This window comes from Mus musculus, chromosome 11 (assembly GCF_000001635.26).
Source record: "Mus musculus strain C57BL/6J chromosome 11, GRCm38.p6 C57BL/6J".
In the NCBI taxonomy this organism is placed as follows: Eukaryota; Metazoa; Chordata; class Mammalia; order Rodentia; family Muridae; genus Mus; species Mus musculus.
The window spans coordinates 96,147,160-96,167,641 of NC_000077.6; the positions used below are offsets into that span (position 1 = coordinate 96,147,160).

General features: G+C 48.3%; 1 protein-coding gene across 3 annotated transcripts in view; it reads left to right on the plus strand.

The window, feature by feature from the left end:
- Ttll6 (tubulin tyrosine ligase-like family, member 6) overlaps nucleotides 1-19,023 on the plus strand; it is a 41,726-nt gene extending 22,703 nt beyond the window's left edge. The window contains exons 9-15 of one of the 3 annotated variants that reach the window (XM_017314531.2): nucleotides 246-421; nucleotides 4,724-4,912; nucleotides 5,905-6,082; nucleotides 7,420-7,695; nucleotides 9,314-9,647; nucleotides 11,529-11,799; nucleotides 17,660-19,023. In XM_017314531.2, coding sequence (XP_017170020.1) covers nucleotides 246-421; nucleotides 4,724-4,912; nucleotides 5,905-6,082; nucleotides 7,420-7,695; nucleotides 9,314-9,647; nucleotides 11,529-11,767 — 1,392 coding nt within the window. In that variant the 3' untranslated portion in view covers nucleotides 11,768-11,799; nucleotides 17,660-19,023. Of the gene's footprint in view, nucleotides 1-245; nucleotides 422-4,723; nucleotides 4,913-5,901; nucleotides 7,696-9,313; nucleotides 9,648-11,528; nucleotides 11,800-17,588 lie in introns of those variants that run through there. The other 2 variants (NM_172799.4, XM_017314532.2) reach the window with 2 other exon arrangements.
- Nucleotides 19,024-20,482: the final 1,459 nt, after the last annotated feature.

Here is a 20,482-nt window from a genome sequence, read left to right on the forward strand (position 1 = left end):
CTACATAGAGAGACCCTGTCTCAGAAACAAACAGAACCCTACCTGGTTACCCTAGAGGGAATTCCACTTCCTGCCTTCTCTGCTTTCGTCACAGCGGCTCCAGTCTAGACCTCTCCCAGCTCTGTCTCACGTACACAACCAGGGCTGTGAAGCCGGCCTTGGCGGTACCTAGAAGTGGGGTCTTGGTGTCATCTCTGCTTTCACATTGGTCAGCCCCATCTGCAACAGATATCTTCTCTTCACAGGTCAACCATTCTCCAAGCTTCTCCACTGACTCCAAGTTGGATAAAGAGGTGAAAGACAGCCTGCTCTATGATGCATTGGTCCTCATCAACCTGGGGAACTGTGACAAAAAGAAAGTCTTGGAGGAGGAGAGACAGCGGGGACGATTCTTGCAGCAGTGTCCAAATCGGGAGATCAGGTAGAGCAGAGCCGCTGGCTCCAGGCAGCCCGTTCTCATCCTGCCCAGCCCTCAGTTAAGACTGCCTGTCCTGAGCTGGGTTGTGACTAAAGTCTGCTGGCTCTGCGGACTCTGTCACTTCCTGGAGGCTTGGTGATCTTGTGAAGTGGAACTATGTATACATAAGATATTAGGGGGACTGAATGACATCCACAGGAAGCCTTGTACCTGGCACCACAGTTTGTTAGAGATTGTTAAGGTCCTTGACTGTTGGGCCAGTGAGCTGGCTCAGTAGGTAAAGTCACTCTCAAGCTTGGCTTGGTGGCACAACCCTTGGGAGGCAGAGGCAGGTGAATCTCTGTGAGTTCAAGTCGTGCCTAGTCTACAGAGAAAGTTCCAGGGTAGCTGAGGTCCTAGGAGAGAAAGACAGGACACACACACACACACAAACATACACACAAACATACACACAAACATACACACACATAGAAACAGAGAGAGAGAGAGAGAGAGAGAGGTTGTAGTTTTGTTTGTTTTGAGATAGGATCTCTGTTGTAGTCGTGTGTGTGTGTGTGTGTGTGTGTGTGTGTGTGTGTGTGTGTGTGTGTGTGATATGCACGTGTTGGGGGTAGCCTGTGCATACTTGTGCAGAGGACATCAGGCACTCTGTCACTCTCTACTTCATTCCTTTGAGACAGGGTCCCTTACTGACTCTGGAGCTGGACTGTTGGCTAGCATCAGGATTTCAGGCTGCTGTGAGTGCATGAGGAGGCGTGTGAGGCCACGCCCAGCTTTCTAAGAGAATACTGGGGTCAAGCTCTTGTACGTCTCTCCAGCCCCAAGCCCTGCTTTTTATATTTTTGTTTGTTTGCTTGCTTTTGTTTGTTCTTCTTGGGGTTGTTGTTTTTGTTTTGGAGATAGTATCTAGTGTACCTCAGGTTCCCATAGAACTTGCAACCCTCAGGCTGCCCCAGCTTTGAAAGTGCTGGGATTCCAGATGCATACCACTATGCCCAACAGAGTGGATCATTGCTAACAAATAAGAATCCTATGTAGAAGGTTAGTTTGTGATGGAGAATTTGCAACAGTATCTTTTATTTTCCTGATCTAACTGTAACCTTACCGTTTCTGTCTACGAACCTAGGCCCAGTCCTGGAAGCTGCTAGCCTCCATACAATCTGATCTAGACCCGGAATGTTTTAAGCCTCTGACACTGCTGAATTCAACTCGCCCTTTCTAGCTCTTTCTGAATTCTGGATGGTCAAGCCAGCTGCTCTGGCTCAAACACCTCTCCAAGCTGACTGATTCAATCTGGCTTCTCTCAGCTGCTCCTGAATTGCTCTGCTGACCTCAAACTAACTCTACAATCTGTTCTAATCCCCTGGCTCCTTCTCCGTCTCATCCTGTCTTCACCCGTGTCTAGCTTAGTCTTTCTTCAACCTGTCTCTGTGAAATTGTCCTGGTAAAACTGCCTCCTTCCTTCCACTGTGCTGTGCTCTCTTAAGTAGCTCCCCTTTCCTCTCTCTCCTTGTGAGAGTCGGGCAGATCCTATCCTGTCAAATCTTTCTCTGATTCATCACTTTGACTGCCACTTAATTAGACTTCACTTTCTTAGTTTGATTTTGTGTTTTACTTATTCATTTTATATCCTTCTCACTGCTTCCCTTCTGGTTACCCTGCCCCTACAGTCCTTCCCCTATCTCCCCTCCCCTTCTCCTCTGAGCAGGTGCCCCCCCCCCCGGTATCCCCCACCCCAGAATTTCAAGTTTCTGCAAGGATAGGCACTTTCTTTCCCACTGAGGTCAGACAAGGCAGCCCAGTTAGAAGAACATATCCTGTATGCAGGCATCAGCTTTTGGGATAGTCCCCCATTCCAGTTGTTTGGGACCCACATGAAGACCAACTTGTACATCTGCTACATGTGTGCAGGCAAGCCTAGGGTGTTTGTTCTTTGGTTGGTGGTTCGGAATCTGAGAGCCCCAAGGATACAGGATAGTTGACTCTATTGGTCTTCCTGTGGCGTTCCTATCCTTTTTGGGACCTACAATCCTTCCTCCTGTTCTTCCATAAGCGTCCCCAAGCTCCATCCACTGATTGGCTGTGGGTGTTTGTATCTGCCTGAGTCAGCTGCTGGGTGGAGCCTCTCAGAGGACAACACGCTCCTGTCTGCAAGCACAACAGAGTATCGCTAATAGTGTTAGGGACTGGTGCTTGCCCATGGCATGGGTCTCAAGTTGGGCTGGTTATGGGTTCGCCATTCCCTCAGTCCTTGCTCTCTTCCCCATGCCTATATTTCATGTAGACAGGGTAAATTTGGGGTTGAAAATTTTGTGGGCGGGTTGGTGTCTCTATTGCTCCACTGCCTGACTACAGGATGTGGCCTCTCCAGGTCCCATAGCCCCTGAGTTGTGAGTCATAGCTAAGGGCACCATGGATTCTTGGGTGCTTCTCTTATCCCAGGTCTCTGTCTCATCCTGGAGATGGCCCCTCCTTTCTCTCCCCAGTCAGTTGCAGGTTTCCATTCACTTTCATGGCCATCCAGCCAACTCCCCTGTCCTTTCCCACACCTGATTCTGAACGTTCCATATCCGACCCCCACCCCCAAACATCGCCTTCAAAGATGGGTGCTTCCTTCTACAAACTAACTTTACCTTCATTGTTTGGGATTAAAGGTGTATACTAAGGGTATGTCTATATTCCAGCCAGGAGTATTAAAGGTTTGTGGTAAGGGCTGAACCATATCACAACTAGAAACAGGTATTTTCGAAAATAACACAATCTTGGGGTTCACAATGTGATCACATATCCTGTAACAAGAATTTAGTAACTTAAGCCGGGCAGTGGTGGCGCACGCCTTTAATTCCAGCACTTGGAGGCAGAGGCAGTTGGATCTCTGAGTTTGGTCGAGGCCAGCCTGGTCTACAAAGTGAGTTCCAGGACAGCCAGGGCTACACAGAGAAACCCTGTCTTGAAAAAAAAAGTAGCAACTTGAACAATTTTATTAAGACTATTTCTTTGTTCTTGGAAACTCTGTGTGTGTGTGTGTGTGTGTGTGTGTGTGTGTGTGTGTATATATATATATATATATATATATATATATATATATATATATATATATATATATATATCACATGAGGCTTTAGAAATTACCAGTCTAAGAAACAAAAGCAGTGGGAAGGCGGTGGTACACACCTTTGATTCCAGCACTTGGGAGGCAGAGGCAGGCAGATTTTTCTGAGTTCAAGGCCAGCCTGGTCTACAGAGTGAGTTTCAGAACAGCCAAAGCTACACAGAGAAACCCTGTCTGTCTCCAGAAACCACAGACGAATAAACAAAAACTTTGTCACCTCTGCCCTGTTCTGTGCTGACATCCCCCTCCCCACCATTTTCCCTAGAACTGGGTCTTGCTTCTGCAGAGTGGTTCTGCTGCCTGGAGACCCTGAGCCTGGTCCAGGGGGCGCTTTGTTGCTTTGCCGATCCCACTAAGCCTTACGAGATCTTAGGGCAACACACTGTAGGCATGTTCAATGGCACCTCATTTCCCTGGCACTCTGTGTGCCCAGTGTGGTCCTGTCCAAGAAGCCAAAGACGCCAGGATTCCTGACAGGAAACTGATGTGGATAGACTCTGCTGGCTGGTGACGGCTCAAACTCTAGAGCTGGGGCTGCCTGCTGCCTGGGACTCCAGAAGGCCCCTTGTGCTGTGCTGTGCTGTGCTGTGCTGTGCTGTGCTGTGCTGTGCTGTGCTGTGCTGTGCTGTGCTGTGCTGTGCTATGCTGTGCTGTGCTGTGCTGTGCTGTGCTGTGCTGCTGTTTCTTACACCTTAGCTGTTGCATCGAAGGCCTCTCTTGTGTGATAGATAGCTTAGTGGCTCGTGGTGTCCTTGCTGTATAGGAAGCTAATCTGGTTACCCTACCTGATCTCTTCCTCCCCGGGAGGTGGGTGAGGTCACCACAGTTCATAAAGGCTCAGTAAATCCATCCAAGAAGCCTTCAAATGTAGCAAAATATGAGCTGCTTTTCTCCAGAGAAGGGTAACGAGGGCAATGAGTGGGAAGGTGGCAGTCTGCCCCGTCAGACTAAGCCAAGGGGGAAATGGGTTTTACTCATAAAGGGAAAGAATTTGGTTGAGCTGTTGGACCCTTGTAATCAGCTCCTTCGAGCATTGTGACACTGACTGCCCCAGGAGTGGTAGAAGCCCCTTTCAGAAGCATTCTTGCTTTCATTTTTAACCACTATTGTGTGCAGGGCCCTAGATGACACCCAGCTTGGACATGTCCCTTCCAAGAAAACGTAGCTGTAGCCCTGCATTCTGTTTCCCGCAGGCTAGAGGAAGTCAAGGGTTTCCAGGCCATGAGGTTACAGAAAACAGAGGAATATGAGAAGAAAAACTGTGGGGGCTTCCGGCTCATCTACCCTGGTCTGAATTTGGAGAAGTATGACAAGTTTTTCCAGGACAACAGCTCCCTCTTCCAGAACACCGTTGCTTCCAGAGCCCGGGAGCTGTATGCACGGTAGGGAGGCTTCCTCTAGGGCTGAGGTGGGCAGGGTGTTCTGATAACTGTGCTTGATCTGCTCCTCTGGGTGGCCCAAGGTAGCAGGGAGAATTGCTGAGTCCCAGTTCCCAACCTTGCAGCTGACAGAAGAACATATGGTCCAGGTCTCACAAGGACCAAAAAGCTGCTCCCAGTTTCCTTTAGCGCAGCGAGTCACTTCTCAGATGAGCTGTTGTTTTAGATATTCATCATTGAGACCAGCGCCCACCCCCCCACCCCCGGCCCACTGCTGCCTCAAAAGTGTGTTATGAATCCAGGCTATATGGGATCCAAGCACTGGAAGAGAACCATCCAGTTAGGTCCAGTCCTTACCAAGCATCTCAGATATGAGAGGGGAAAGTCAGAGCATAGAGAAGGTCAGATATCAAGATGACACCGAAGGACTTAGAACCCTGTCTCCTGACTCCCAAGACCAAGGGATTTCTTCTGGTACGCTGTCTTTGCTCCAGTCCTAGGGTTCACTGGCCAGAGAGCCCAGCAAATGGTCCAACATGGGAGCCTCTTGCTTTAGCCCCCTACCCAGCCCCTCTTTCCAGGGAATGGGGAGTAGTAGGCGTGAGAAGTAGCCCTCCCTTGGAAGCATGCTATGCCCCAGACTGGGGGTGGCAGGAAGGATGGCGCTTTCTCATCTGCTCTGCTCCTTGGCCTTCAGTCACCTGTGCGCAGGCTCTCCATCTTCTTTTTACTGTGTATTTTACAGGTATAGGTGTTAGGCCTGCTTGTATGTCTATGCATGCAGTGCCTGCAGAGTCCAGAAGAAATCTATCCGATCCCCTGAAACTGGACATATAGACAGTTGTGAGGGAACCGAACCAGGGTCCCACGGAAGACCAGTGCTCTTAATCACCGAGGCATCCCTCCAGCCCCCTCTCCGTTCTATCTTATCCATCCTCTAGGAAGAGTGCCCGCTTCCTCGCCCCGAGACACTCACCCTGTTCTTCACTCAGCAGGCAGCTGATCCAGGAGCTGAGGCAGAAACAGGAAAAAAAAGTCTTCCTAAAAAAAGCGAGGAAGGAAGAGACGCAGGGCGAGTCTGCGGGTGAGCAGGCAAGAGACAAAGTCGTGCGGCTCCAGCGACAGAGACAGCAGCCCAAGTGCAAGACGGTGGCCACCTGTCCCCCCAAACAAGTAAACTCCCATGAGGGGGGCGTGTGTATAACCAGCACCTTGCCCCGGCTTGGGCCGACCCGTGGGAGGGTGCCACGGAGACCTCTGCTCCGAGCACAGACACACTGATGGGCTACCCAAAGGGCTGAACTACAGGAAGGGGTCTAGAAGGCACGAAGAGCCTGGCACCCGTTAGACGATCCCTCCATCCTGGTGCTAGAGGATGCTCACATTGGTCTGTCTCTGGCTGTAAGAACCGCCTGGCTGTGCCAGAGACAGCATGGGCCCATGTAGTGAGTGCACCCCACAACTATTTATACTCAGTGCCCTCCTCTCCGACCTGGGTAGGAATGTCCCCTTCAGCAGGCTCCTCAGGCAGGCTGCTGAAAGACATGATCCTCAGGACACTCCGTGGGCATGACTAAACAGGGCAGGGTACTTCCGGCGGGCTTCGCGCACAGGGCGGCCCAGCCCCTGGAGAGCCGCCTCACTGTCCTGGGACCTGAGTCTTTGGTTTCTCCGTCTCCAGCCTCCTGTTCTCTTCTTTCTACCTCAGTGGTACAGATGACTTTTCAACACATCTTATCATTCTTGTCTTGTTTTGTTTTTCTTAAAGATAGCGGTCTCATGTGACCCAGAACTTACTAGGTAGCCCAAGGTAACGTGAAAATTTTCATCCTCCTGTCTCCACCTCCTGAGTGCTAGGATTACGGACCTGAGGCGCAACGCCTGGTTAATACTGCTAGAGACTGAGCCAGGGTCTCATGCATCCTGGGCTGCTAATCAAGCTATATCGCCATCTTATTTCCCTCCAATCTTTTTATTTATTTATTTATTTATTTATTTATTTTCAAAATGTCTCACTCTCACCGTGGAGCTCTTGCTGGCTGGCCTGGAACTCACTATGGAGACCATGCTGTAACTCGTGGCTATCCTCCTGCAGTAGTACTGGGATCACAGGAGTGAGCCACCATATCTGATCATCTCCTTAGTCTTGAAGACTTCACTCGGAAGGGCTAGAGCTCGGTTGGAGACTATTTTCAACTTTGTCGCGGGGTGGGAGGGCATCACAGACACTTAGGAATCTGATGAAAACTATGGAGCACTTTGCCGTCACCTATGCCCTGTACTGTTTGTAATCCGAGTTTCAAGTGACTAACTGACTCCCCCTCATAATCCAGCCATGAGCTTTTAAGGGTTCCAGAACCCAGGCTCAGAGCTCCAGATTAGAAAGTCTTTGGTGTCTTCTGATTGCCTTCTCCTCGCCTCTTTTGCACCTTCCCTGGGGTGCAGATGAAACCGATGGTGGACAGGATCCCGTCCCCCACGGCCTTCGTGTCTGCTTTCCTCCTTCCTAGTCCTTACATCCAGTGACCTTAGTATCCTGCACATCTGGCTTGCTCTTGAACATCAGAGGCCTAAAGAAAGGTGAAATTTCTGAGAGCCTCGAACAGAAGGACACCAAGGAGGCCATGCTTATACCCTGCAAGCCCGTGTCGGCAAGGAACTACAGTTCTGTCCCTGACCTGAGGAGTGCAAACCCCAGCTGCTTCGAGCCAGAGTTCCATGTGCCCAATGCCAAAGTCAAGGAAGTCAAGTCGGCCTTTATGGTGAACATAGAGAGCACTGCCCAGGTATGAAGAGGGGCGTACTCTGGGCATGGGTGGGGGGAGTCTTGCTTTCTACTCCTTCTTCTGTCCCTAACTTGTAGCTCTTCAAGTACCCACCCAAGTACCCACCGCTGCTGTTTGAGCCTCAGTTTCGCTACTTTGAAGCTCAAACAGTGGAACGGCATATCTGCTGAGAGGGTGGGATGGGTTGAGGAGGGTCTCTCCCACAGCTCCTTTACCTAGGCAGGTTGCTGTTGACATAGCTAGTCTCCTCCAGTGCACTGTCTCAAATCTAGATGCCTCACACGGAACCATGTGTCCTCTTGTGGTATTAGAACCGCTGAGCCATCTCTCCAGCCCAAGTACTACATTTTATAGAAAGGACCTCTGGCTCTTGGATTTCGGAATCCTTAAGGGCAAGAGGTCCCTGGACCAGTCCTCTTTAGACATCAAATGACAAATACAATCACAGCTTTTCTTCCACTCCAGAGCCAAGCCAAAGAAACAGCAACAGTGAAATGTTAGAGAGTTTATTCGGCAGTCAAATGTCTAGTTTTTATTTGAAAAACCAAACCAAACCAAACCAAACCAAACCAAACCAAAAAAGCAAAACTGAAGTGTGGTGCCTTTACTCGGGACGTAAGGCAGGAGGCAGAGGCAGGGGGATATTTGTGAGTTCAAGGAGAGCCTGGTCTACAAAGAAAGTTCCAGGACAGCCAGGGCTACACAGAGAAGCCCTGTCTAGAAACAAAACAACACAACAACAACAAAAGTTGACTCTGGGCCAGGTGTGGAGAATCATGCCATTAATCTCAGCACTTGTGAGGCAAAGCCAGGTTTATAGAATAAAATAGTGTCTCAAAAGTGCAAAGGCAGCCGGGCGTGGTGGCGCATGCCTTTAATCCCAGCACTCGGGAGGCAGAGGCAGGTGGATCTCTTGAGTTCGAGGCCAGCCTGGTCTACAAAGTGAGTTCCAGGACAGCCAGGGCTATACAGAGAAACCCTGTCTCGAAAAACCAAAAAAAAAAAAAAAAAAAAAAGTGCAAAGGCGGGCTGGTGAGATGGCTCAGTGGGTAAGAGCACCCGACTGCTCTTCTGAAGGTCCAGAGTTCAAATCCCAGCAACCACATGGTGGCTCACAACCATCCGTAACAAGCTCTGACTCCCTCTTCTGGTGTGTCTGAAGACAGCTACAGTGTACTTACATATAATAATAAATAAATCTTTTTAAAAAAGTGCAAAGGCAAACAAATCAATAAAAGGAATAAAAACGTGTGTCTGTCTGTCAGTCTGTGTGCACACACACGTGCCTGTTTACATGCACACCATGTATGTCAGGTATTTATAGAGAACTAGAGCTACTTCTCCAGCCCCTGAGCACAGCTCTTAATTCATCATTGTGACCTTTTTTTTTTTTCAAGACAGGGTTTCTCTGTGTAGCCCTGGCTGTCCTGGAACTCACTCTGTAGACCAGGCTGGCCTCGAACTCAGAAATCCGCCTGCCTCTGCCCCCGAGTGCTGGGACTAAAGGCGTGCGCCACCACGTCCGGCCAATTGTGACCATTTTTTAGTGTATCTTTCAGGAGCAAGGAGGGATCCCTCTGCCTTCCACAATCTCATTCCAGGCTGTTTTCTTTTTCAGCCCATAACGTCTGTAGAAAGTTCCCGAGATGCCACAGCCCCCATCTCAACCTCTCTAGAATCCCTGGCAAGCATGAGCCTCTCCACCAGCCCTGAGTGCAGCAGCCCGGAGAGTGTCCATATGGTGTCCTATAACCACAAGCAGCAGAAGGCTTCCTTCCACAAGCCGATGCAGGAGAAGAAATCCAAGCCTCTCATGTTTTCCAAATCCAGGCATTTGGACCTGAACTGTACCTCAATGAAGAATGACATTAATAGGCAGTATCTGATGTCAGAGATACTGCAGAAGGTTCAAATGAAGAAGAAACGCCCCTTGTTCCCGGCTCCCAAGTCACGTGAGTATTGGTGTAGGCTGGGCTGTACCAAGAGCTTAGGCGCTGGAGTCGGCTTTCTCTTACCGTAACAAAATGACTCATGTTCTTAATTTCTAAAGAGAATACGCTGGTTAGGCTCATCGCTTTCAAAGGCTTGGTTGCTGACCAGGCAGACCCCCATCATTTAGGTCTTGGATGGGAGTGTGCCTTCACAGCAACGTAGGGAGGCCAGGGTGAGTGAAACGCACTTGCTTCATGGCTAGGAACCACAGGTTCCATATCCTGTCAAGAGCATCAGGTGTCCAACTTTAAATTCAGGCTTTGGGAAACATTCGACTTCCAAACTGTTAGGGCCCCGTCTGGTGGCACATGCCCGCAGTCTCAGCAATCAGGAGGCTAAGGTGAGAGGGTCTTGAGTTTGCAGCTAGCCTGAGTAACACTACAAGACACTTTCTCAAAAATAAAGGAATACACACATAAATACGTAAGTAAATACATAAAATAAATAAATGCCAGGGCCTGTTATGGGCAGCTCACAGGAGTCTGTGTAACTCCAGTGCCAGGATACCCAAGGCCCCCTGCTGGCCTCCTTGGGTACCTGCAACCATATGGTTCATATATAGATCATGTGAATATACACATCAATAAAAACAAGTAATATATTCACTTTATGTATATGGGTCTTTTGTCTGCATACATGTCTGCATACCATGTGTATACCTGATGCTCTCGGAGGATTCCCTGGGATTAGAGTTATGGACAATTGTAAGCCACTCTATGGGTGCTGGGATTCGAACCTAGGTCCTCTGGAAGAACAGCCAGTGTCTTAACTGTTGACCTATCTCTTTAGCTCCAACAAATAAAATGTTTAAAAATGGGCTGGAGAGATGGCACAGCAGTTAAGAGCACACTGACAGCTCTTCCAGAGGTCCTGAGTTCAATTCCCAGCAACCACATGGTGACTCACAACCATTGGTAATGGGATCTGATGCCCTCTTCTGGTGTCTCTGTAAATGTCTACAGATGTAAATGTCTTTAAAAATGTTTAAAAATATAAATAAAGTAAAAAAAAAAATGATCAGGGCTGGTGACATGGCTCAGTGGATAAAAGGGTGATTGCCACATGACTCTGATGTTCTGAATTTGATCGATGGGAGCCCCATAAAGGTGAGTGGGAAGAATTGAGTCCATAAAACTGTTCTTTGACTTCCACCTGTGTGCTGTCTTACACCCCACACCCACACACACAATAATAATCAAATAGTTTATACTAAAAAACTAGAGGTTTGGAGAAATGACTCAGCAGTTAAGAGCCCTATCTGGTTTAGAGCCAGGTTCAATTCCCAGCACCCACTGCTCACCACTCTCTGTAACACCAGTTTCAGGCGATTTCATTCCCTCTTTTGGCCTCCATGGGCATCAGGCATACATGCAGTACACAGACAGACACACAGGTGAAACACTGATAAAAAAATAAAAAATAATTACCACTCCCCCCTAAAAAAAAAAAAAACCAAAACCAAAACTAATAGTGACAAGAAGATTCAAATCATAGAGGGTGAAAGAGAGGGGAACCAGTTGGTACAGACCCCAAGGCTTTAGGATTCCCAGGTCAAAGGGGTTAGATCCTCTTCTCTATCCAATGATGGAGAAGTGGCTCATGTGCTTAGAGAGTTTGCATCCCCACTGAGCAAAAGAGTCAACAGAGTGTTGGCATTCAACATTCCCAGCTCTCGTTCCTATGAGCCCCATCATCTGTGCCAATCTTGGGTGAGCAAAGAAACTGAGTGGAGCAGAGAAGCAATGGCTGACTTCCATTCCAAGACCTTTAGCCAGTGTGGGGGCAAGGGAGCCTGGTAGGAGGTGGCCAGGGACCTGTGCTGACTGACAATGCCTTTCCAGAATACCCAACCCTGTCCAAGGAGCGGTGCCCCCACAGCCGCAGCTCCAGCAGGAAGAAAGAGATGAATTCGCCCTCCGTCTTCGTCCTGCAGGCTTCTCACAGCCGTGCTGAATCTCTGAATGACCTTCTGGTAGTTGCCACTCAAGCTCGCCTGGACCCTCGGCCCAGCAGAAGCCATTCGGGCACTACGACAAGGGACTCCAGCACACAGGACCCAAAGCACACTGCCACTGCCTGAGGTCTGGTCAGAAAGGATGTGAGAGGAATCAGGTGCGTGACACCCTTATCCCACAGATAGGTCATCTCCATCTCATCTCCTCTCCTGATCTTCCTGGAGTGTTGAGTATGGAGGAGGATAGAGGGACTGATGAAAACCGACAGGCTGGCCTCTCCTCAGAATGAGACCCTAGCTTGGCCTGTTTCTATGGTGCTGTCACGAGGTGTACCTTACCCTTGCCATCTGCCTACAGCTAAAGTTGAGACAGTCATAAATACAGATCCCAGAACTGGAAAGGACCTTGTCAACGTCAACAGATTGACACTCATGTCCCTTAAGTGGTACAGGCTTGACTCTAGCCTATGTCCCTGTCATCAAAGGCTGGCCCTGTAATGAAAGGGGTGGGATGACAGGACAGAGGAACCTGGAGGATCCCACTGGGTAGAAGATCCCATAAGGAGCACCCTTTCAGAGTCTGGGGCCTCTATAGGAAGGTTGTGTACAAAAATCCATGAGAAGACACTGGTGCTGCTCATAGGCCCACCGTCACCGTCACTCCTGCCGCGGGAGCCAGGTCATTACCAGATACACTGACCTGGCCCCTGGTTACCAGTGGCTCACACTGTAGAAGGCCCCTGAGTAATGGTAGCTGTGGGTACCACCTGGGTGTTTATGAAAAACGTGCATTCTAGAGCCAGTGATATGGCTTAGCAGGTAAATGTGCCTGTTGCCAAGCGTGATGGCCTGAGTTCGAACCCTGGGTTTCCCATGGTAGAAAGAAGGCATGGATCCTGTCTTATGCCTGTATCTCCAGTACTCATGGTGTCGAGGCATGAAGATCAGCAGCTCTGTGTATCCTGAAAAAGCCAGGATAGGTACAGGAAAATCCTGCAAAATGGATTTTTTACACACACCTGGGGAACCAGGTGTTGGCGGTACACACTTGTATACCCCAGAGATTGGGAAGCAAGAGGCAGGAGAATCGGCACAAGTTCAAAGCCAGCTTAGTTCTACATAGCAAGTTTCAGACAGGCTGGGCCTACAAAGTGAGACACTGTTTCAAAGAAAACCAGGCCTGATAGTTCACAGGCATATCAGGGAAACCTGAAAGACCAGGAGTTAAAGAGATCCATGCACTTTGAGACCAGCCTAGGCTACGTGAGACCCTGTCTCAAAAGAAGAAGAAAGTGGGGAGTAATGATGTCACAGATCCCACTGAAAGCTTTTATTCACACTCAAGCCCAAGGAGGGGGCCTCTGGTGTGGAGTCCTTGCCTACAGGCCTGAGGACCCAAATTCAGTCACCAGATCCCACAAGATGACAAGAGAGAGCCAACTCAGCAAGCTGTCTTTTGACCTGCACGCATGTGCTGTGGCACCAACAGGCACATAGACACAGAAAATAAGTTTTTTTACAAATTTTTTTTGCCAGGCGTGGTGGCGCACGCCTTTAATTTCAGCACTTGGGAGGCAGAGGCAGGCTGATTTCTGAGTTTGAGGCCAGCCTGGTCTACAAAGTGAGTTCCAGGACAGCCAGGGCTACACAGAGAAACCCTGTCTCAAAAAACAAACAAACAAACAAACAAACAAAAAACAAAAAAAAAAATTAGAGTTTGTTTTTATTATTTAAACATTTTAACCTTTATTTTCATTTTATATGTAGTAATGTTTTTGCTTGAATGTATATCTATGCTCCAAGAGCATGCAGTGACCTTGGAGGCCAGAAGAGGGCATCAGATCCCCTGGAACTGGGAATTACAGATGATTATGAGCCACCATGTAGGTGCTGGGAACTGAACCTGGGTCCTCTGAAAGAGAAGCCAATGCACTTAACTGGTGAACCATCTTTCCAGGTTCCGTTTATTAATTTTAATTATGTGTATGTGTCTGCATGTGGTACATGTGTCCCCAAAGACCAGAGGCATTGCATCCCCTGGAGCTGAAGCCAACCCATGCCCTGGTGGGTGCTAGAAATCAGACTTCAGTCCTCTGGAAAAGTAACGAGTACTTTAACCACTGTTCCCAACACCACAGGTAGTAATAATAATAATGACAAAAAACAATAATTAAAATCATAAGATATATACACACACATGCATACACACATACACATATACATACATACATACATACATACAAACACATATACACATATACACATACACACACATAGATACACAGATACACAACACATTCACACATGAGAGGGAGAAAGAGACAGAGACAGGTTATAGTGGGACAACAGGACAGCCAAGTATGGTAGCTCAACACTAGAGAGGCTGAAGCAGACAGATCATATCAAGTTTGAGAGCAGTCTAGGATACAGAGTGAGATTTTGTCTCAAAAAAAAAAAATGTGGAAAGAGGGTACAGTAAAGGATAAAGTACTTCCAGCCCTGACTGTAGAATAAAACTTTAAACCTGAACAGAAAAGGCTAAATACTCTTAGTCTTCTCTTCTTTCTAAACATTTTGTTTTGATTCTTTTCATTTTTAAGATCTATGTATTTTAGCCAGATGTGCTGGCGCACTCCTTTAATCCCAGTGCTTGGGAGGCAGAGGCAGGGGAATCTCTGTGAATTCCAGTGCCAGGCCAGCCTGATCTACACAGTGAGTTCTAGGACAGCTAGGGTTGTATAAAGAGAGCTATTTTTTGTTTAATGTGTACAAGTGTCTTGCCTGTGTTTATGCATGTGCACCAAGAAGATATCTGGTGCTCATAGAGGCCAAAAGAGGGCACCCGATCCCCTGGATCTAGAGTTAGAGATGGTTGTGAGCTGCCATGTGGGTGCTGGGCCAGAACAAGGGAGGTGAGTGCTGCTACCTCTGAGCCATCTCTTCCACCTCTTAATTTTAGTCATATATATATGTATATGTATGTATATATATATATATGTGTGTGTGTGTGTGTGTGTGTGTGTGTGTGTGTGTGTGTGTGTGTTAGTGTGGGGTTTGTGCACATAAGGGCAGTACTCTCAGAGTCAGAAGAGGGTATCTGATCCCCTAGAGCTTGAGCTACAGGTGGTTGTAGGGTATACAATGTGGATGCAAGGAACCAAACTCAAGTCCTCTCCATGAGCAGTACATGGTCTTAGCTGTTGGCTGCTGAACTATCTCTCTACTCCCTCCCTCCCTCCCTCCCTCCCTCCCTCCCTCCCTCTCCCTTCCTCCCTCCCTCTCCCTCCCTCCCTCCCTCCCCTCTCTCCCTCTTTCCCTCCTTTCCTTCTCTTCTTTCTCTTCCTCCTCCTCTTCTCCTCCCTCTTTCCTCCCCTCCTCTCCTCATCCTGCCTAGTACTTGTGAGCCTCCTGCCTCAGTCAGTCACTTGCTTGGATTTTACTGTAAGCCACCATTCCTGGCTTTATTTCAAATATTTGTGAAGCTCAAGTCCCGAGATCCACTTTTCAACCATCTTTTTCTTAATTACTCTTGAGTCAGACTCCAGGGCATGACCGGTTACTCTCCAGCAAAGGCGTTTCTTCACAAGGCAGGGAGAGCAGAGGTAAAGAGGGCTCTGGGAATATTAGGAGGGGTGACTAGCTGGCAGATCTGGCCTTCTGTTTTCAGGATAAATAGTGGCTTCTAAAGGTTGTCTCCAGGGCTGGTGAGATGGCTCAGCAGTTGAGTCCTGAGTTCAAATCCCAGCAACCACATGGTGGCTCACAACCATCTGTAATAGGATCTGATGCCCTCTTCTTGTGTGTCTGGGAAGCAATGGTGGTGTACTCATATGCATAAAATGAATAAAAGCAAGTTCTCTCTCTCTCTCTCTCTCTCTCTCTCTCTCACACACACACACACACACACACACACACATACACACACACACACACACACACACACATACACACACACGAGTTATATTCATCAGAGTGCCTAACTATCATGTATCCGCAGAGGGATTACTCCTGCTTCTCTCCCTTGCCTCTTGCCCTCTTGTTCCCCCCCTCTCCCCATTCCCTTCCCACCTCTCTCCACGTGGTCATGGCCGGCATCTACTTTCTCCCTCTCTCTGCCTTTCTCTGCCTCTACTACACTCTTAACTCCCCTCCCCATGCCCTGAATAAACTCTATTCTATACTTTTAAAAAATGCAGAGAGACGGTGTAAGAAAGGTGCTTTTGCATGGTAGATGACAACTGAGTAAGGGAGAAATAACACACAGGGGTCTGTGTGACGGACACAGCTTTGTTTAGCAAATATAATACCAATATACTTCCCTCATAGCAAGTTTGTATCCCATTGCTCCTGGAATCCTTGTGGCAGTACTATAGGGTTGGCAAGGAAGATGTTACTTGATCTACAATTTGGAAGTAAAGAAGATTGCCGGGCGAGGTGGTGCATGCCTTTAATCCCAGCACTTGGGAGGCAGAGGCAGGCAGGTTTCTGAGTTCGAGGCCAGCCTGGTCTACAGAGTGAGTTCCAGGACAGCCAGGGCTATACAGAGAAACCCTGTCTCGAAAAAAAACCAAACCAAACCAAACCAAAACAAGGATGTCTAAGGGCTTGCCCAACCTTCCCTTAATGATAAACTCAGGACAAACAGACAGCGTTTCTTCCTCTTTTCTACTCTGTCATGAACTTAAAGCCTGTCCTGACCCATGCCGTGAGAGAAATACCTCCCCCCCCCCGCCCCCCCGGCAGCTTCCTCCATGTCTATAGAACTTACCGCAGTCTCATAATCCTCCCTCGGGATGCACATGTATGATGAATGGATTGTCACCGAGGCCAGACTGTGCATCTGTGTAGTGGTAATGACCTAGGGGTTCTAGAATCTGTTTAGTACGATTTCAAGGATGTTTAAAGCTTGACCAGGTGGGTGGCCTTGATAATGATGACCATGGTGACCAGGGTTATGTGCTGTTGCTGCTGTTAACCCTTGCATGGATTAGAAAAAGACTCACTTGCTTTGGTGTGAGAAAGCTTTGCATAGCTTTGTCCTCTTTCAAATGGGGAAACCAAGGCAGAGAGGTTAAGTAACGACTGTCCCAAGGCATGCTGACACTGCCTCCTCTTTTTTTTTTTTAAAGTGTCTGATGGGTGTGGTGGCACACACCTTTAATCCCTGCACTCAGGAGGCAGAGGCAGGTGGATCTCTGAATTTGAAGCCAGCCTGGTCTATAGAGTAAGTTCCAGGATAGCTAGAGCTATACAGAGAAACCCTGTCTTGGAAAACCAAAAATCAAAACAAAAGCAAAACCAAAAAATAACCCAAAACAAGCAAACAACAAACAACCCAAAACAAAGCAAAACCAAAAAAACCAAAGTCATACAAAACAAAGCAGGAATAAACAAAAAGCCCGAAAAATAACATTGAGTTTGTTTTATGTTAGCTAACTACTCCTGAATTTTGGGCCTACCATGGAGTATTGTTGATATACCTAGTGATACTGCATTGGAGAAAACTGATTTCCCTGTTGCCCAGCAGGCAGCAGGCATTAATTGCAAATAGCTTCTAGGTTAGGGGTGGGGCCCTGTGTCGGCTTGCCACCCTTAGGTACAATGCTCTTTAGCTGGTACCATCTGCAGCCAGCAGCTTACCCACTTTTAATGACTCATATCAAATGTCTGGGATGTCAGGTGGTAGGTGACGAAGGTTATACAGGTAAAATGTATTTTTGGTGAGCGCGGTTTTGAATCTCCTAAATACCTCCTGATACACTAGTAGAAATGATGATGGTGACTTTAGGGCTGGGTCGTAGGTTAGTGGCAGAGTACTTGCCCTGCTTAATCCACAGCATCACAAAGACAAGAAAGAAAGAAAAGAAAAGGGGAAAAATTGACCTTACCATTCCAGAAGGCTTCATAAAAGATAATCTAAGAAAAATCCATTTTTTCCCCTTTCTAGAATCAGACTGGATCTTCGCCATTTCCTTTTCCTACCTCTTACTCCAGGAAATGATTTGTCTCTTCCTGCAGCGTCTGCAACATCTACAGAATGGACTGGAAGTTTCATTTCCGCATCTAGAAATTCTGGTCTGATAACTATGTCCCGTTGGCACCGTCGAGGGCAGTGACCTTCCCTTCTGTGCTCTCTCTGTTAGTTCACAGCGCTGTGTGTGTGGGACCAGGACCGGCAGGGATCGAGCGCTGCTTCCCTAGGACAAAGTCCACTTGCCTTAGCTGTGGTGCTCCCCCCAACCCCGGAGTTAAGCAACTTGAAGCAGGAGTGAGGGGAGGACTCACGATTTCCAGGAGTCCAGAGCCCTCATTCCACCTGCAAACCTGTGCCAGTCCCGCCCTCCTCTCTAAAGAAAAAGAAGGCAGAGTCGGGACTAAGTGTGGAGGAATTCTGGGTCTTGGTGGAAAGAAGAAGCAGGACAGTTTCAAATTCGCCAGTGGAAGAGAGACCACGCCCTCTCCACCAACCCAAAGGCCTTCCGCCCCAGCCCCGGGACTGCCTCTTGCTGCTATCTTCCCTTCAGTCTTGCTGGCAAAGACAGGTAATGTAAGAGAGTACCTAGCCTGCAGGTGTTTCTTCCATTGACCTGAAGGCATTATTTGTCTGCCCACATGTATACATTGATAAAATAAATTGCCATGCCCAATGCTAGCAATGAGCCTGGTCCACAATGGGAGGCGGGGCAGTAGTTGCCCTGAGAACCCGTCACTGACCTATGGAAATGTGTCAGGAGCTTTTGAAGTCTTTCTTGGGGTGGGTGGTCCACAGGAAGCCCTGCTCTTTTTGTTAGGATCCAGGAGCCTGCAATGACTCGTCTGGGGGCAATAGTGATGCCTCTCCTTTGGCTAGCAGAGAGCCTAGATAGACCCTAGGTTTATATAGCATCTCCCCCTGTTGGCCAGTTCACTCTGCTTTCTCCAGGAATGTGGTGCAAGACCTTTGTCTCATTTGGTCTTCTGGAGTTGGATTTCTAGGGATGATGAGGAGGCTTTGTAGAGGAAGTGTGGGAAGAGTCCAGGTGGGGTTTAAAGGTGAGTGAAATCCATAAATGGTGTTGTGGATTTCCAGTAGAATAGACTTCCCACCTCTGCAATGTCTGGGGCGTTCAACCCCATAGTACTCTCCCAAGCAGAAAAACCTAAATTATCCAAGGTACTGGAGTCTGTTAACAAGATAGAGTTGTATTAATTTTCCCTAGCAGACATATTGGTACCTGCACGCTTGCTGCTAGAGCCTTGGTGGGCGTCATACAGACACGTGGAATCATTGCTGTCAATGGGCCCTATACACAGAAGGGTTCTGTCCTTGTTTAAATGCTCTGTGGTGCCCATCTTAAAAAGCTGAGTGATTTCTGGATAAATGAGTCTGTGTTAGCATCCTGCACTTGGCTATCTGTGTTATTTAGCAGGTTCGGCCTAGAGTGCTTAAGAGCTCTGGGTTCTCCAGTGAGAAGGGAAAAATTCAGGCTGTCTTCGTGCCTCTGACTCCACGGGCTGCAGAAAGTAACTGTCTGCTGAATGCTAACGGGAGTAGGGGAAGATGGGGGCAGATAATGCCTTGCTCTGTGGAGCGTTGCAGAGGAAGGCTGCAGGTTCACAGATGTTACCCAAGTCAAGCTTCAGGATCTGTGACTTAGAAGGAAGCCCCCTCGCCCCCATCTAGTAGCCAAGTCCACTTCAATTCAAGGTGTCAGGAAAGGGTAAAGAAGATTTTAAGCTCAGAGTAGTGGTGGTGTAAGCCTGTGATCCCAGCACTCAGGAAGCAGAGGTAGGCGTGTCTTATGAGTTCAAGGCCAGCATGATCTACAGAGTGAGTTCAATAAATGTTTGCGCAATGAATTAGTGTGAAGTTGGTCTAAAATGTTATCCTGGGAAGGGAGTATAACCCCGAGTGTAGTGGAGACCTTTGAAGGGTTCGAATGAGAGAGATTCTATTCAGTGTAAGATGAGTCTGATGGTGGATTGGAAGGGAAGAGGCCCAAGGAAGGAGGATGCAGGGAGCTTCCCAGGGTGGTCTTCAACCCCTTACCACACCTAAAAGGATGACTGAGTGTGGGGACTGTGGAAGAGGCAGATGCACCTCAGGGAAGCAGATGAAAAAGGAAGTGTCAAGTGACATACACATCAGAGAGTTGGCGCACAGCCACTGGGTGTACGGAAGGCTCAAGAAAAGGAAACAACACAGACCAGTTCATCTGCTTCATTAAGCACCTAGATGCAGACCTGTCCCCTGGTAGACCTAAAAGAGCAACCCTGACCGCCCGACTGACCGACGGAGATGGCCCAAGTGCAAAAGTGATGTCCCTAAAGACCAAGATGTTACAAGTGACCATCCTGCTGGCTGGAGGGATGGGGCAGAGGGAAAAGGCACTTGCCAGCTCCCCTGACCTTCTTGAGTTCAGTTCCTGGAATCCATCTGGATGGAGGGGAGAACTGATTGCTGCAGGCTGTCCTCTGATGACCACAAATGTGCTGTAGCACACATGACCACACAGACACAGATGCAGGGACTTGAGAGATAGCTCAGTGGCAGAGAGTACTTAGCCGCTCTTGCGGAAGACCTGGATTAGGCTCCCAGCACCCAGGTGGCAGTTCACAACCATCTGTGAATCCAGTCCCAGGATACCTGTTCAGTGACCTGTTCTGGCCTCCTTAGGCATAGAACATAACGTGGTACATACACACATAAGCAAAGCACTAATAAACGTAAACCCTCTGGGTAAGGCCGGGGCTGTCTTGGCTCAGTGTTGGAGCACCTGCTCAGAGTGCAAGAGGCCCTGGGTTCAATCCTTAGTATCACACAGAGAAAAAAGACCTGGGCAGTTCATGTTTTCATGTTCC